Source organism: Cucumis sativus, chromosome 5 (genome assembly GCF_000004075.3).
Source record: "Cucumis sativus cultivar 9930 chromosome 5, Cucumber_9930_V3, whole genome shotgun sequence".
NCBI lineage: Eukaryota > Viridiplantae > Streptophyta > Magnoliopsida > Cucurbitales > Cucurbitaceae > Cucumis > Cucumis sativus.
This window is the reverse complement of record NC_026659.2, coordinates 13,110,277-13,128,573: the sequence shown is the minus strand read 5'-3', so window position 1 is coordinate 13,128,573 and position 18,297 is coordinate 13,110,277. Positions and strand designations below refer to the sequence as shown.

General features: G+C 38.1%; 1 protein-coding gene across 4 annotated transcripts in view; it reads right to left on the bottom strand.

Annotated features, from left to right (window-relative positions):
- LOC101204368 overlaps positions 1–18,297 on the bottom strand; it is a 52,218-nt gene that overhangs the window by 4,109 nt on the left and 29,812 nt on the right. For 3 of the 4 annotated variants that reach the window (XM_011656206.2, XM_011656205.2, XM_031884963.1), the window contains 7 exons: positions 16,094–16,158; positions 14,842–15,816; positions 14,653–14,715; positions 14,527–14,573; positions 13,769–13,814; positions 13,588–13,667; positions 8,562–8,675 (listed from right to left, as the gene is read on the bottom strand). In XM_011656206.2, coding sequence (XP_011654508.1) covers positions 8,562–8,675; positions 13,588–13,667; positions 13,769–13,814; positions 14,527–14,573; positions 14,653–14,715; positions 14,842–15,816; positions 16,094–16,158 — 1,390 coding nt within the window. The remainder of the gene's footprint in view (positions 1–8,561; positions 8,676–13,587; positions 13,668–13,768; positions 13,815–14,526; positions 14,574–14,652; positions 14,716–14,841; positions 15,817–16,093; positions 16,159–18,297) is intronic. The other variant, XM_031884962.1, reaches the window with a different exon arrangement.

Sequence of the window (18,297 nt, the reverse complement as noted above, 5' to 3'; positions counted from 1 at the left end):
CACCAATGTATTATGAGAATCCGATAACCTCGTTCCTTGTTTCTCCTCTTCTTATGTGTCTAATACAGTGGCACAGTCTCCAAGGTATTTTTCAGGGGAGAAACTAAATGGTCAAAACCTATTAGAATGATTCGTGAATGGCACCACAAGTTTGGATTTTTGACAAGAGAGATACCTCTTCCCTCGCTAAGAAACCCACAAGAACGATACTGGAAAGGAGAGGACTCTCTTATTCAGTCCACCTTGATCAATAGTATGGAGCTCTAGATTGGGAAGTTATTACTGTATGCTACAACTGCAAAAAATATTTGGGACATGGCGTAGACACTATACTCCAAGCGTCCAAATGCCTCTCGGCTTTATACTCTGCGGAAATAGGTCCATGAATACAAACAAGGGACGATGGATGTGACGTCTTATTTTAACAAACTCTCTTATCTGGCAGGAAATGGATTTGCGTAGGGAAATTGTCTAGAATTGTCCTAGTGATGGTATACATCACTCGAGGATTGAGGAAATTGACAGGTTCTACGACTTTCTTACTGGTCTCCACTCTAAGTTGATGTTGTACGAGGGCGTATACTGAGCCAAAGACCTATTTCCTCTTTGATGGAAGTTTGTTTTGAAGTCCGTCTTGAGGAGGATCGTACAAGTGCCATGAGTATTTTGCCAACGCTCGCTATTGATTATGTTGCCTTCAATGTAAAGACCCCTGTTCATGATAGTGAAGAATACTGGAAAACCGATCCTTGTTTGTGGACTCTGCAAGAAACAATGGCATATTAAGGAGCAATGCTGAAAATTGCATGGTTACCCCCGGGAGGTAAGAGACGATCTTCCACCGACAAATAAAACGTAGGACAAGCCTACGTGAGTGAGACTGCTAGTCCGACCACACTTGGAGCTATTGTCCAGTCATCCCTCAGTCCTTTAGTCTCATGAGTATTGATGGTAAGAATCCCTAGATCCTGGACTCTAGTGCCACAGATCATTTAACCGGTTCCTCTGAACTCTGTGTCCTACATTCTGTGTGCTGGGAATGAGAAGATAAGAATTGTTTATGGCTCCTTGGCTTTCATTGCCGGGAAAGGGCATATCTCTCCTTTTGACGAGTTATCATTACACAATATGTTGCATGTGCCACAAATTTCATATAATCTTCTGTTAATAAGCAAGATTACTTGTGAATTAGACTGCAACGCAACATTCCCCCTGATTTTGCTTCTTTTTAGGACTTTAGCTCAAGGAGGATGATTGACATTGCTCGACACAGTAGGAGACTTTACTTGCTTGATAATGATGCCTCCTCTGGTAGCATTTCTAAGACTAGTCTAGTCTTTCATCTTCCTACTTTACTAGTTTTGAAAAGGACTATATGTTGTGGCATTTCCGTTTAGGCCACCTCAACTTTAAATATATGAAATACTTATTTCCTCACCTTTTTTTTTCTAAGGTGAATGTTTCCTCTTTTATCTTCTAATGTGTGCATAAGGGTTAAACAACACCAAAATCTCTTTTCCCTTGCAATCTTATAAGCCAACCCAACCTTTTACTCTTGTCCATAATGATGTTTTGGGAACCATCCAAGGTCATTACCTCCTATGAGAAACGATGGTTTGTGACCTTTATTGATGACCATACTCGTCTTACTTCGGTTGTCTCGATCTTCGACAAATCTGAAGTCACCTCCACATTCTGGGAATTCTATCACACCATAGAAACACAATTCAGTACAACGATTGCAATCCCACGAAGTGATAATGATAGTGAGTTTCAAAACCACTCTCTTAATGAGTTCTTATCCTCTCAAGGAATTGTTCACCAAAATTCTTGTGCTTACATGCCTAACAAAATGGGGTTGCCAAGCAAAAGAACCACCTTTTGGAAGTTGTACGTTCCCTTATGTTATCCACATCTCTTCCTTCCTATCTCTAGGGTGACGTCGTTCTCACTGCAACTCATTTCATCAACCGCATGCCTTCCCGTGTTCTTCACCTCCAGACACCGTTAGATTGTCTCAAAGAATCCTTTCCCTCCACCCGTCTCATCTCTGATGTTCCCCTTCAGGTGTTAAGATGCACAATCTATGTTCATAGCCATGGCCCTAACCAAACTAAATTCACTCAAGCTCAGGCTTGCATGTTTGTTGGGTATCCTTTGCACCAACGAGGCTATAAATGCTTCCACCCATCTTCAAGTAAGTACTTTATTACCATGGATGTACCTTTATTGAAGATCGTGTAAGGCCACCAATTATCCATACTTACGTAAGGGTAGAAAGGGAAATATACCTATTATTAATGAGGAAGGATGATTGGGATAAAAGTCGTACAAAGTAGGGCCCATAGGAAGGAATTTTAGGAAAGGCTTTGGAATGGTGGTGGAGTTGAAACAACTGAACCTCACAGATGGAATGGAAGTAGAGTTGAGGACAATTAGTGGATTGACAAACAAGGGAACAATGAAACTTAAAGGAGAGATAAAGAGGGAGGAAGTGGTGGTACTAATCGACAGTGGAGCAACCCACAATTTTATACTCCTTAAGATAGTAGAGGAGGAAAAAATACCTCTGGAGGAGGGAACTCAATTTGGAGTAACTATTGGGAATGGAACAAGGTGCAGAGGAAGAGAGGTGTGTAGGAGATTATTGCTGGAACTGAAAGGACTCACCATCGTGGCTGATTTCTTAGCTACTGAACTGGGAAATGTGGATGTAATTTTGGAAATGCAGTGGACTGGTACAACTGGAACCATGAAGGTCCATTGGCCTTCCCTAACTATGATGTTTTGTATAGGGACAAAACAAATCAGCCTGAAAGGGGACCCATCTCTTGTTAGGTTAGAATGTTCTCTAAGAACCATTGAGAAAACATGGGACAAGGAAGACCAAGGTTTCCTCTTGGAATCACAAAACTATGACATAGAAATGAATGAAGATCTAGAAGAAGAACAAGAAATTAAGGGGGACGAAGAGGATACACCTATGATAAGGTTCTTGCTACATCAATACTCTGACATTTTCGAAAACCTAAAAGGGTTACCTCCTAGAAGAGAACTAGGAACTAGATCACTGAATCATGGTGATGCCAGAACAGAAACCGATTAACGTGAGACCTTACAAGTATGGACACGTTCAAAAGGAAGAAATTGAGAAATTAGTGGTGGAGATGCTCCAAGCAAGAGTGATAAGACCCAACCATAGCCCTTATTCCAACCCAGTCTTATTAGTGAAGAAAAAGGATGGAGGGTGGAGATTTTGTGTTGATTACCGAAAGCTAAACCAGGTGACTACCTCTGACAAATTCCCAATACCGGTGATAGAAGAACTATTAGATGAGTTGCACGGAGCCACAATATTCTCAAAGCTGGACTTGAAGTCAGGTTATCACCAAATAAGGGTGAAGGTGGGAGATATTGAGAAGACAACTTTCAAAACTCACGAAGGCCATTATAAATTCATAGTTATGCCCTTCGGCCTCACAAACGCACCTGCCATCTTCCAGTTATTAATGAACCAGGTATTTAAACCTTTCTTGAGGCGCTGTGTATTGGTTTTTTTTCGATGATATACTTGTATATAGCTCAGATATCACTCAACATGAGAAGCACCTAGGAATAGTATTCGCGGTATTATGAGATCAGCTTTTTGCCAACAAAAAAAATGCATGATAGCTCATTCCCAAATCCAATACATAGGGCAGTTGATTTCCTGCAAGGGTGTAGAAGATGAAGAGAAAATCCAAGATATGGTGAACTGGCCACTACCAAAGGATGTCACCAGCTTGAGGGGATTCTTGGGTTTAACCAGATACTACCGAAGATTAGTGAAAGGGTACGGGAAAATAGCAGCTCCTCTCACTAAACTGTTGCAAAAGAACGCATGAAATAAAGAGGCCACAATTTCCTTCAATAGATTGAACATAGCCATAACTATACTAGTGTTAGAATTGCCTGACTGGAACTTGTCTTTTATAGTAGAAACAGGCGCGTCTGGAATAGGATTAGAGGCTGTGTTATCTCAGAAAGGTCACCTCATTGCCTTCTTCACTCAAAAACTATCCCCTAGAGCACAAACCAAATCAGTATATGAGAGGGAACTTATGGCTGTGGTGCTCTCGGTGCAGAAATGGACTAGGGAAGAAATTCACAATCCTATCATATCAGAAAGCGCTGAAATTCCTTCTAGAACAGAGAGAGGTTCAACCTCAGTTCCAAAAGTGGCTAACCAAACTCCTAGGATATGATTTCGAGGTTTTTTATCAACCAGGACTACAAAACAAGGCTGCTGGTGCCCAGTCTCAGATAGAGCAACTCATAGAACTTAGTACCATGACTACCACTGGAATTGTAAACATGGAGTTAGTTGAAGAAGAGGTACAGCAAGATGAAGATCTTAAGAAGATCATAGAGGAGAGGAAAAGGAACACAGATGAGAAGCAAATATCGTTGGGAGAATGGGAGATTATGGTATAAAAACATAATAGTATTGTCGAAACACTCATCAATGATATCGAACCTGCTGCATACATTTCATAACTCAGTTCTAGGAGGCCACTCCAGATTTCTAAAGACATATAAGAGGATGAGTGGAGAACTACATTGGAAAGGGATGAAAACCGACGTAAAAAATTATGTGGAGCAATGTGAAATTTTCCATCAGAATAAGTTTGAAGCAACCAAACCAGCAGGGGTCTTACAACCAATTCCAATACCATAGAAAATGCTTGAAGAATGGTCCATGGATTTCATTGAAGGGTTGCCCAAAGCTGGAGGGATGAATGTAATCATGGTGGTAATCGATAGTGTAAGCAAGTATTCGTATTTCATCACCCTTAAACATCCATTCACAGCCAAAAGAGTAGCGGAAGTCTTCATTGACAGAATAATCAGCAAGCATGGCATACCAAAATCAATCATCTCAGACAGAGATAAGATCTTCATCAGCAACTTTTGGAAGGAATTATTCACTACTATGGATACTGTCTTGAAGAGAAGTATGGCATTTCATCCCCAAACCAATGGGCAGATCGAAAGAGTGAATCAGTATTCGGAAACAGATTTGAGATGTTTCTGCAATGAACAACCCCATAAGTGGGATAAGTTCATTCCTTAGGCTGAGTTGTGGTATAAGACCACCTTCCATGCTTCTACGAGAAGGACTCCATTCCAGATAGTGTGTGGAAGGCAGCCCCCTCCACTGTTATCCTATGAAAGTAAAAAGACGCCGAACAATGAGGTGGAATCTATGCTGAAGGAAAGGGACTTAGCACTAAATGCTTAGAAAGAGAACTTGTGTATAGCCCAAAATAGGATGAAAAAAATGGCTGACACGAAGAGAAGTGAACTTAAATTCAAGGTGGGAGATGAGGTGTATCTGAAACTTAGACCCTGCCGGCAATGTTCCTTAGCACGCAAGAGGTGTGAGAAACTGGCCCCTAAGTTCTATGGTCCCTACAAGATAGTTGAGGAAATAGGTGAAGTAGCCTATAGACTTCAACTTCCCCCGCAGCAGTGATAGACAATGTCTTTCACATCTCTCAACTGAAACTCAACTTGGGAAATCAGGATGTGGTTCAGCACCAACAATCCATACTAACTGAAGACTTTGAACTGCAACTATGGCCAGAAAGGATGCTAGGCATTCGATGGAACAAGGACTTGGGAGGCAACAAATGGTTGGTAAAGTGGAAAGATCTTCTGGAGACTGAAGCAACATGGGAAGCCGTTTACTAGATGAACCAGCAGTTCCCCACCTTTCACCTTGAGTACAAGGTGAATCTGGAACCGAGGGGTATTGTAAGGCCACCAATTATCCACACTTACGTGAGAAAGGGTAGAAAGGGAAACACACCTATTATTAATGAGGAGGGATAGTTGGGATAAAGGTCGGTACAAAGTAAGGCCCACGCGAAGGAATTTTAGGAAAGGCTTTAAATAGTGTGAGTGATAGGGAGAAAATAGCTAGGTTTTCTTTTATCATCTTTATGGGAGTAGGCTAGTGTAGCCGACAGGGGTCTCCATTGGTGTAAAGAGGGAAAAGGTATGTTTATTTATGTTTTTTGTTACTTGTTATCTTGATATCGCACTTGTGAACCTTTGGGCATTTATATATAAATAAAGACTCCAGAGTACCATCTCTGTTTGCCATTTTTGTGTGTTTTATTTGATATTTGGGGTTGGGAGCTTGACAGATTGTCCTTTCTTTCCCGTTAGCCAACTTCAAAGGGAGAGTGTGACTGAAAAATCTAACTACATGCTTCCCTTATAGTCTACCTGTCCTATTGTGGTTACCTTACCTGACCCTAGTCCTCATAGTATAGTCCTACCCACAAATCAAGTTCCCTGGAAAACTTACTACAGGAGGAATCTCAGAAAGGAAGTTGAGTCTCCTGCTATTCAGACGACTCCAGTCTAGGATTTTGAACCAATAAAAGATCAAGGTATGACTGATTCCATTAACTCACATAATAACAATAAAATGAGTGAGAATGACAGGTCTAAAACAAATTCAACTGACTCACATATCGACAGTAAGGGAGGTGAGAATGACGGCTTTGAGACAACTATTCCTGAAGATAGTAGGGCAGTATTGACGGGGTCATCATAGACAAAGAGGACAAGATTCATGAGAATGAGGTTGTTGCTTAACATACTGAAAATAAAATTAAGTCAGACCATCAAGAAATACGAATAAGTATGATCCAGCTCTTGATCTTCCTATTGCATTGAGGAAAGGTACTAGGTCCTGTACAAAGCACTCTATCTCTAACTATGTGTCATATGAGAATCTCTCACCACAACTCAGAGCTTTTACTGCTAGTCTTGACTCTACCACAATTCCCAAAAGTGTCCACCTTGCCTTAGAGTGTCTGGATGAGAAAGCTGCAGTCATGGAAAAAATGAAAGCCCTGAAAAAGAACAAAACTTGGGATCTCTGCATACTCCCTAAGGGACACAAGACTGTCGGATACAAATGGATGTTTACACACAAGTATAGAGCAGATGGTATCCTTGACATACATAAGATAATGAAAGTTGGGATGTCCTAATCTACGATGCCAAAGCATTATTTGTTCATGACCAGAAGGAAAACTAATATGAAAACCCTGAGTTAATTTATTACTAAAAAAACCTTGATCAAAGTAGTAGAGACCATCAAGTATCCTAACACGCCTAATTTGATGTCCTGAATCCTGATGCTGAAAAATACAATGAGAATAAAAAAAGATAACACGACAATTAGAATCTCGACAAAGCTTACTAACAGATAGAAGGTTACATGCTAGTTTAGGAACATGGAGAACTGACTGCAAAGAAATTGTATCAGTCAATTTTTCTTATGCTGCAAAGAAAGTTTGTACAAAGGTAACTTGATTGGAATCTGCTCATCTGAATGCAACATCGTGGTGCTCCTTATGCAAAGTTTTTCAGGAGTACTCTCTGCAGGAAATTTTGCTAAATTGGCCTGCCTTTATAGCCGGACTGCATGAGTTTTGGAATAGCCCTCTGTTTCAACCGGATTTTTCCATAAACGAGGACTGAATTTCAGTTGTTTCTCTGCTGTCGTTTTTGTTTTATGTTTTGTATGGGTAGATTAAATTATTTTGGCCTTGTATTTTGGCTCTGTATTGGCTAATATGAGCCTAGAGTAAGGAGTATTTATTTCCTTTTGCATTATAGATATGATGAGGTCGCTAAGGGGGTGTCAACCTAGTTGAGATACTTGGATGCGCCTGCTGATTGTCCCTCCCCCCTCTCACCCATTGCTTATTGTATAACCCTCTTATACTTTAGGCTTTTGTCTCTATTTTTCAACATTAATAATAGTGAGACTCGTTTCCTTTTCAAAAAATGTTATTTCTGGTCTGATACAAACTTTAAAATGTGAAGTAAAAATAATGTAATATTATTCTACATTGTTGAACCAAATACAAGGTCTTCTTATATAGAGAAAAACCAACAACAAATAGGGAAAAATTATAGACATGAATAAAAAATAATAATACAAGAGAGAAGGAAATTCAACACATAGGATACCATTGTTTACCCTAAGCATAGGGCAAAACCTACAGTATCTCTAAACCTGCATGCTCATTTTATCTAAGTTCAAAATTAGTCATATATATTTGCGTTTAATTGCTTAGACTACTAAGGTATCTCAAAGAGGGCGGCACATGTGTTGAATTTGATTCATGTTGCTAAGTGATGATTGGGGTAGATTCAATGCCCAATTTGATTGCATACAAATTAATCCCTTGTGCATGTCAAGTTATGTTATCCCATTTCCGCTCCACCCTTGATTCCTCACTCATTCCAACGCCCCTTAGATCGCAAGAATCCTAATTAGATTCCAACATCCCCAAAGTCCCTAAGAGTAATCTTGAAATGAATTAATTAAGAATTCTTTAATTAGGATAGAGAAAGTGGTAAAAGAAATTAATTCATCAATATCTCATCTCAATAGGTTGGTATTTACTTAACCATAATCCTTTTTCTGCCATGACCTATTTTCAATCTCCAGGTTTCAGCACCACTTATTCATGTAAAAAATAAACACTCACCTTGCAAGTTGGCTTGAGGAAAGTTCAAGAGCAAGAAGTGTAGCTAATGCACCACCCAAACTGTGACCTGTAACATAAACATGCCATTTGACTGGTGGTTCAGCACGATCATCACTGCAAGAAAGGGATAAACAGAGTGCACAAAAAGAGTTTTGAATGAATAACCCATCTTGATTTGTGAATACTACATAGAAAATTTGTGTTTTTGCACATGAACCTCAAAGAGAATCCAACGATAGAAGTGAGCAACTGATATAGCTTTTTGGTGTGTCTATTGGGTTTTTATGAGTTTGTTAGACTGTTTGTTTTTGTTATAGTGTTTATATTTGTACGATTATATTGTTATATTATTGTAAGATCTTGTTGTCCTTTATTGTTTTTTTTACTCTCACAATAAGGTTACCCATGTTGGGGTGAGGGGAACGTGCCCCACTCAAATGAACATGTTATATATATATTTATATGATTTTTGAATCAAAATATTAAAAACTCGTATTACTTCTCAATCTTGGTAGCGAAAGTTATCCCATCTGCAATTAAAAATTCATTTGATGTCAACCCTTAAGCTCATGCATGACTTGGTAATATTTTATAAAGAATTCTTCTGAATTGCATTCACTTCTGAATTTTCATGTTGAAGTTTAAACTGAGTTTGATGCTTCCCTTCTAGTTTTGAAAAGCTATAATGCTTGTGAGTGCAGATATCCCAAGACCCACGGAAGATTTTATCTTCGTGAAAATTTGTTGCCATTGTAATCTGTTAAGAAAACTAGAGTTCCAAGTATTGATCAACAACTCGTCGAGACTATTTAGAGTTCCAGAGGTATTAATTAGGTTGCATTGGATGCCTGTGGTGCGATGGCAAGTCTTTTGATTCTATGAAATAGTGGCTCGTACAATACATCAAATGTCACGAAAGGCGTCCGGTCTTTATCTATTTTTTCTAAAAGGAGACGAGTCTCAAATTTTATTTAAAACGAGACTAATGCTCAAAGTACATGAGAGTTATACAAAGAGCACTCAAATCAGAGACTAAGGATTAGTAAACACTAGGTTGACACCCCCCAGTGTCCTTGTCATATCCATACAAAACTCCATCCCTGTCCCTAAACCTAAGGGAGCAGAGATATAACAAAACTACAGATGAGAGTAAGTAAATATAAGTAGCTAGCGGATTACAATCAAGACAGCAAATCTAACAATCCGGGAAAAAAAACCCCAATGTAAGCTTATCTCCTGAATGCTATAAGCTTGAAAGTCTTTATTTAGGGAACACCAAGCTCAAGCGATACAGGCTGCCGACTGAAAATGATTTATCCACCTCATTTCCTTATCATGAAATGTCCTTTGATTCCTCTCAAACCACAAATCTGCAAGCAGTTTTTTGACTATGTTTTCCCATAACAGACATTGTTTCTTTTCCAGAGAATGCCCCGATAAAAACTGTTGTACGTTATGGCTAAAATTACTTTAAAACACCTAAACAGTTTCAAAACTGAGAAAAAATTCCTCCAACAGTTTGCAGAATACGTGCAGTAAAAAATAGACGTAACTTCTCCACTGCACTTTTGCATAGTGGACATATGAAGAAATGCAGCTGGTCAAAAGTTCCTCTGCATTAGAGAGGAACAATTTAAAGCCCCAAAAATCATAATCCAGCATAGAATGGTTAACCTCCTTGGGCTGTTAGTCTTCCATAACGCTTAAAGAAACAGCCTCTTATTGGTGAGGAAGAAGAGAGATGAGAGGATACGAATTTACTGAAAATTTGCCCGTAGGATCCTACGACCAGTTTTCTTTTTTGTTGGATGTTAATAGTGAAAGAAAGTGAAACTTTGGTGCATTTTGAAACATTAAAAGAAGATTGGATTTAATATTGTAAATTAAATTCATTTGTTAGAAATTTCAAATTGGATTGAAACCATTAAATTAAGATGTTTAATGTACAAATTTAATAGGTATGAAAGTTAAATTTGTTGTTTCTTCAATTTGAATGAGTTGTGTTTGATTTTAGTTAAATAACAACTAAATTGAGTTAAATTTGACAAATATTTTAACTTCTGTATTTATTTGATTTGAATTGATTTTATATTTTGGAGTTACTAAGTTGCTAGCCTATATTGAAGAGTTCACTCCATTCTTTCTTTGTTCCTTTGTTATTGAGTTGAGTTGAGAGAAAGTATCCAAGAAAGGATTGAAGAGTAATATTAATGATTTTTGCATAATAATTCTTTTACTGTCCCTTCTCCTCCATTTCTACTAATCTTCAAAACAGATTAGTTATCCTCAAGTCCTTGGAGCTGGTATAACTTACCAGCTCCGACTTGGTACTTTAAACGCATATGCTTAATTGTTGGTGGCCCTTAGGATATTTATGGAAAGATTATGGAAATATTTACTCTAATTCCTAAATATTTTCCTTTTTTTAATCCCTTGTGTATTCTATTTATTTTCCTCATTGTACCTATGGTAAAATTTATCAGAAAATAATAAGGAAAATATCGTGATTTTTCTCTTGGTACTCGGGTTTCCACGTCAATTGGTGTGTTATTCGTCTCTACTTTCAATATAGTATCAGAGAGGGACATTGAACAAATTCTAAACAACACAACTAGTGATGAAAATCAAACCGAAGAGACAGCTGTCGATGCTTGGATCAACAATGCAATGGACGAATGGCTCCATCGCCTTCAAAAAACGCCAGAAAACATAATTCGACAAATTTTCTCGTTATTCGCGCCGCCAGAAACCACCCACACGCCGCTGCCATTAGTCCACGCACCAGCCCATCCTGTTCAGACGCCGTCGGCGAACCTAACGATGCCACCCTCGTCTTCATCTGTGGCCTACAGTGTTCCCCACGTGCCGATTCGTGCTCTGCCACCTAATTCAGGTCGGGCACTGTCGCTTCTGCAGTAAATCTGTATGCCTTGCCATCCACTGACCTTAGTTATTATCCTGGTGTTAAAGAATCGTCAAATTCACTCAACATTTGAGGTTGGTGAATTTTCGGCACATTCCAACCCTAATTGGCATATTCACTCAACACTTTGTGACCTTTTACTCTTGTTCATAGTGATGTTTGGGGACCATCCAAGGTTACTACCTACTTTGGAAAACAACAGTCTGTGACCTTATGACCCTACTTGTCTTACTTGGGTTTTCTTGATCTCCGACAAATCTGAAGCTACCTCTACATTCTGGGACCTATCATACCATAGAAATGCAATTCAAACAAGATTGCAATCTTGCGAAGTGATAATGGTCATGAGTTTCAAAATCACTCTCAACAGTTCTTATCCTTCAAAGGAATTGTTCACTAAAGTTCTTGTGCTTATACTCCCAACAAAATGGGGTTGCCAAAAGAAAAAATCGTCACCTTTTGGAAGTTGCTCGTTTCTTTATGTTGTCCACTTCTCCCTTCCTATCTCCAGGGTGATGCCATTCACGTTCCTTTATGGTATCTGCTGCACGAACGAGGCTATAAATGCTTCCATCCTTCTTCACGTAAGTACTTTGTTACCATGGATGTCACCTATTGAAAGATCATTCCTTTTTTTTTTCCGTTAGTCTACTTCAGGGGGAGAATGTGGCTGAAGAATCTAACTATATGCTTCCCTTAGAGTCTACCTGTCCTACTGTGGTTACCTTACCTGACCCTAGTCCTCACAGTACGGTCCTACCCATAAATCAAGTTCCCTGGAAAATTTACTATAGGAGGAATCCCGGGTATTTTATATACTCACCCTTACCATGTTTAATTTTTCAAAGGTAAAGGAAAGTCGACGAATGACAAGAAGGACCCATGATCGTGCCATTGGGACTCATGGTTTCTTTTATGTTTTACTTAGGGCTCCATTAAATTATTCCTTTAATGATTTTTAATTTATTTTGCTAGACATTTGATTTTCTACATAGATTGTTTTTATATTTGTTTCTTTATTTAATAAAATGAATTAAACTTTGTATAGTTTGGGGTTTTTAAATGTTATTTTTATTTAAGTAATGACCTCACCTTAAGTTGAAAAGTTGGGTCGTTACACCATATTCTAAAAGTATAAGGCCACGTTTATTAAAATATTCATTTTTAAAAAATATATATAATTTTTGTAGTAAAAGAAAACTCATAGTAAATGAATTGATGCATCTATATACTTAAAAGACTTAGCTTGATGAATTCCCCACTCAGAAGTTATTATTTTTGTCATATGTGTTTTTTTAACGTTCTATGCATGCCTAATGCATTTGCTACACTAACAAGTGTTTGATAGGTGTCCACCAAGTGTCGGAGGATGTAAGTGTCGGACATGGACATGCTAGCCAAACTAAAGTTTTCGTGCTTCTTAGTATAAGATATTCAGAATCTACAATTTGCGACATAAGTTCTTTTTTTTCTTCTTTGATATCCATGAGCGTCCTAACTTCACACCAACTTACGTATACTTCAACTAATCTCACGAGACAATCCATTTGACCTTGTAACATTTGGGTGTCAAAGAACTCGTAGGAAAGTAATTCCTAAGTAGTTGACCACCATGAATTGAACCCATGAACGCTTAGTCATTTATTGAGACTGCCTCTTCTTTTACCCGTAGACCAACCCATGATGGTTATAATTTGCAACGTCAACCAAACACAATTTTCTTTAGCTTGTAAGGGAGAACCAATACCTTTGAGATCTCAATTATCGTGTGTCAATGAAGTCAAACATTCAGCTTTAAGAACTGTGGTTACAGAGAAATCAGAGTTTTTTACGACCCATGTAATTCTTGGATGGATAGTTTTGAGTCGGTTCATATTACTGCCTCCACAGGATTAACCTCTTTCCGACACCTTCAATGATTTCTCTTTGTAAGATATTCATTTAGACTTGAATGCTTTGATTAGTCTTTTGTAGTTCTGTTTAAATTTTTACTTTTTACTCATAATCAGAGTTTATATCCTCTAAAGCATCAGTCTCTTCTTTTCATTTCTTTCGTGGAATGTTTTGTTTCTCATAAAAAGAAAAAAAAAATGCAGCACTCACTTATAATAAATGGCCTTTTTAATGAGGGAAATAATTCTCATTCGTACTGAATCATACGCACTTAAGAAACCACTGTGAACCTGGAATAATCAGATCTTCATCGTTAAACATTACAGGAAGACTGCAGTGCATTGAGTTCAGAACAATACATATCCTGTAATATAATAAAAATATTTCTTACTTGAATTTCCTCGTTGAAATCTCCACTTATCCTTTCAGGATTTAACCTAAGTCAAAAGAAAATAGATGACATATTAGAAGTTTGTGAAATTGACGCTGATATGAAAACATAACAAACGTCATTTTGTTGACATAAGCTTTGAAGCCTTCAGAGATCCATATACTCAATCATTTAACGTTTTTTGGTCCCTGCTTGCTGAAATATTATAGCCAAGTTGTGTTATAACTGTACCAACTATGGAATGGAAAAAGTACTCTCCGAATTAGCTTCTTTCTACCTAAACTTCAATAGCAAGAGAGGGTCTTTCTATCTTAAATCCAAAGAATGCAGAGTAGAATAGCCCCTCCTGAGATCCAATAGTCAAATAATATACAACTTGATGTAGTGCAAAGAAATGGGAAATTCTTTTTTCTTTTCCCCCTTAAAATGAAAAAGGAAACAAGCCTTCTCATCATTAAGAAAATGAATAACAACACATAGAGATAAGGTACAATGAAGAGATTAGGTCTAAGCCTTTAGGATCAGCAAGTACACTCAGACATCTCAACTCAATAGTTCTCTTTCCCTTGAATTAAATTAGTTAACCAGAATAAACTGCACTACCACAGTTTTCAAATTATATGGCCTTTTATTCTAGAGAATTATCCCATGCACAACGTTCTTTATTATTATCAGTCATTCCATAAGAAACAAGGAGAATGATAAATATGCAAAGTAGCGGACAAAGGATTATCCTTCAGGGAAAGAAAAATAAGTACCCTGCAGGGACTAGCATCAGGTCTGTTCTCAAGTCCTTCCATCTTGACTGGAGAAGTCAAAATAGAAATATTACACGGAAAGTTGAACACCAGAGAACAGAATATCAACATAATAGAATAACCTACTTGTTCTGTGCCCCTGAAGGCAACAACAAGTTTCCTCCGCATAAAATCACGCCAAATTGCAACCTGTAGACTCCTACAGTTAGGATTGCAAATAACATTGGGACAATTTGCTAATGCTATGCCATTGAATCACCAAAATTAGAGACAACTTCACAAATATTAGAGCCATTCAAAAACCAAATAGTTTACCTGCGTGTCTGTAGACTCGTTATCTAAGAAACATAACTTTTCAAATTCTGACTTTATGAAACTAGGATGGCCAAGTGACATCGCAAGCATTGCCCAAGCTTCCATGGCGCTTTCTGCAGTTGCGAATAGTGCTTTCATTTCCTCAGAATTCCTATTATCCAACAATGATCCATCCCCTGAACCACCAACCTTTTCTCCGAATTTTTTTGAGCCCTCATCTTTAGTATCTTTCTTTCCTATGAGCTGTGCTTCCTTGTTCAATTGAGAAATTGTTGCTGTCAGAACCATCAATCCCCCTAAAACTGACTCGGTTTGACTTAATAGATCTCTTGTTACTTTCTTCACATCAGTTAGTGTTGAGTCCACCATTCTAATGTTCTTCTGTTCATGATCGACATCCAGACTTTTGGGTGTTGCAAGGCCTGATTCGATATAACCTGCTTCAGCACTCTTTCGCGCCTCCATACCAATTTTATTTAGTAACTCAAATCCATCCCACTTTAATTTCTCAGGGGCAGGAAGACCTAGCTTCTTGACAATATTTTGGTTTGTTACATCAGCCAAGTTTGTCCAAAATTGTTTATCGAATTGCATTGCTAAGAGACCTTGTGTCACTTCTTTCAGCGACTGTCCACTTTCAACAGTATTATTGCTTATTTCAACTTCATCAGATTTTCCTTCTATGGGATAGTTTGTATCAGTTATAGAGACTTCGGTATTTGTCTGCACGTTTGAAGATGTGTCCTCTTCATCGTTTCTCTTCGTTAATAAAAGATGATTTGATTGGTACTCATCATTGAATGACTTTAACTTTCCAAAAGCATATTCTACAAACTGACGCACGGGCACGGTGTCAGATCCAACAACCTTGTTTAATGCAGAAACAAAACCACTACTGCGAAGAAATTCAGAAATGAAGGGGACTCTCCACCATCGTTTGTCATCTTCAATTTCATCAAAAGTCCTATACTTGATCTGAGAGACACCATTGAGAAACAAATATCAATCAAACACAAATATAGAACAGCTACAACAAAAACTAATAACCTTTAAAAGTTTGTTATCCCACCCCAATCTAAAAGGTTAAAAGATAGAAAGAAAAGAAACTTTACCTTTTGAGTTTTAAACATAGAAAATAAACACAAATATACAACAGCTCCTAAAGACAGCAGTTATTACAAACTAGCAGTTCATTAAGAAAACATGACAAGCATGCCATATTTAGTTGCTGTAAAATCCTAGGGTAGCTTACCTCCAGTAGCAACTTTCCACCTCCACCCATCCCTTCTAACTCCACAGTTACTTCATGCGAATTTCCTTGCAAGACACAAATTTGTCATCAGTTTAACAGGTTTCTTTCCTTGAACCAAAAACAACACTATATAGACAATTCTCTTTTCTAGCTTTCTCTCTATCGCTCGCTCATGTCACTACAACAACAAAGTATAATGATAGAACTCGGATATATTGAATATAAAAGATAACAAACTACACAATAAACCAAGTGATTCGAGGTACTTGGACCCTCCATTCGTGAGATCACACTCAAGCCTATATTGAGAACACTCTCAAGCCCTAGTTCATATATCAAATATTGCTTATCTTCTCCATTCCTCTCTCCCTCTATTTATAGCCAACAAATATAAATAACTCCCTAACTAATTATTATTATGCCCTTAATATCCTAATAACCCCTAATACCAATTCTATCATTACCCACCCCTAAAACACACCTTCTCCTCAAGGCGTGGGTAGAAACCAAAAACATACATTTTGTTTACGAATCACATGAAAAAAATAGCTCAAAACTAATGTTTTCAGTACCACTTCTTTTCTTCTTTTGTGAACAAATGGGCTTCCATTGACACCTTAAAGGCAGCCCATAAGCCAACCACGTGATTAGGGTTAGCTCTCCTCCTCCTCTTTCTCTTTCTCTTTCTTCTTCTTCTCCTTCTTCTCCTTCACCTTCTCTTCTTCTCCACCCCTCTTCACGTAGCTTACACTTCCCTCAGGTCTTCATCCTCCCCCGGGCACTATCGACTATCTTTGCTCGACATTTTTCTTTATTTTTTATTTTCGTGTGAACCATCCATCCCTGTCGCCTTCTCATGGCACTTGGGTCAATGGCAATGCGTCCAGTTTTCGACTCCATCCATTAATGCATCCTTTGCGGTCGATAATCTCTGATAGCCATGTCTCATGCTTTTTATGAAACTTGCAGCACCTTACCAAAATATGTTTCTCATATTGTCTTTGCGAACATCGTTGATGATAGACTCAACTCTTCGTCCATGATTCATGTCCAATCCCTATGCCTTCGTCCATTCTAATTGTATTTGGAGTTTTGTGACTCCGTTGGACATGGTCCACATTTGATAGTCTCTCTTCTTCGAGTTTCTGTAGCACTATGGCTCCTCGAGTTGTTTCCAATTGATCGATCTCGTTCTTTCCCTTGATTTAGATCTGCTTCTTTTGAAATCAAAATTTGACTTCAATGCTTCTAGGTTTTTCGTCGCCATTTCTTGTTGGACCACCAACTCTGCTACTAGAACGACCAGCACCTTTTGCTAATGGAACATTTCTGTTGTCTATGATAGCTATCATATGTTCCAACCTCTCACACACAAACTTCATGAAATACACACGCATCCTCATCTACCTCCATGGCCAGAATTGAACAGTTTTCACACCAAATTGATAGAACCCAGTGTTTTTAAAGGCTCAAGGCGCACTAAGGCGCATTGGTCCTCTGGAGCCTAGGCGCAAGGCGCAAAAAAAAGCGCGAGCTTTTTTTTATAAGGCGCACTATATATAAAAAGAGAAGAAAATATATATATACACACATATAGCAGAGCAACAATGTATAAAATATAGGTACCCAATATAAGTAGCCTAAACAACAAAACACAACAAAAAACTACCCAGTATTCAACAAGTCAATAATCAAAATAAAAGTTCATCCCTAAAGATCAAACTCATCATCACTAAATTGATCCTCGTCTTCATTCAATCCTTCGTTAGACTTATAGCCATCAGTATCTTCTTCTTCCAAATCGAAGTCATCTAAATTTACTTGTTTCCGTTGCGTGGTAGACGAGGATGAACATGAAACAATAGTCTTTGCTCTAGAGGTACTAGCTCTAGAATAGAATGATGGTTCTTTTGCTCCGACAGCTCTAGAAACATCACCCCACGTTAAAGAATCATCGTTAAATACCAACTCATCATCCTCCTCAGAATCGTCATCCAATCTTCCAATCAACCATTCATTACTATCATCAATATCTTTCAAGGAGATGGGGTCGACAATATCTCGTAGGTTGTATCGACGTTTTAGTGCTGTGTTGTATTTGATGAACACTAGATCATTCAAACGACTTTGAGCAAGCCTATTTCGTTTCTTGCTATGAAGCTGAAAAATTAGAAAGTTTCATTGTCAGTGAATCAACAAATTTT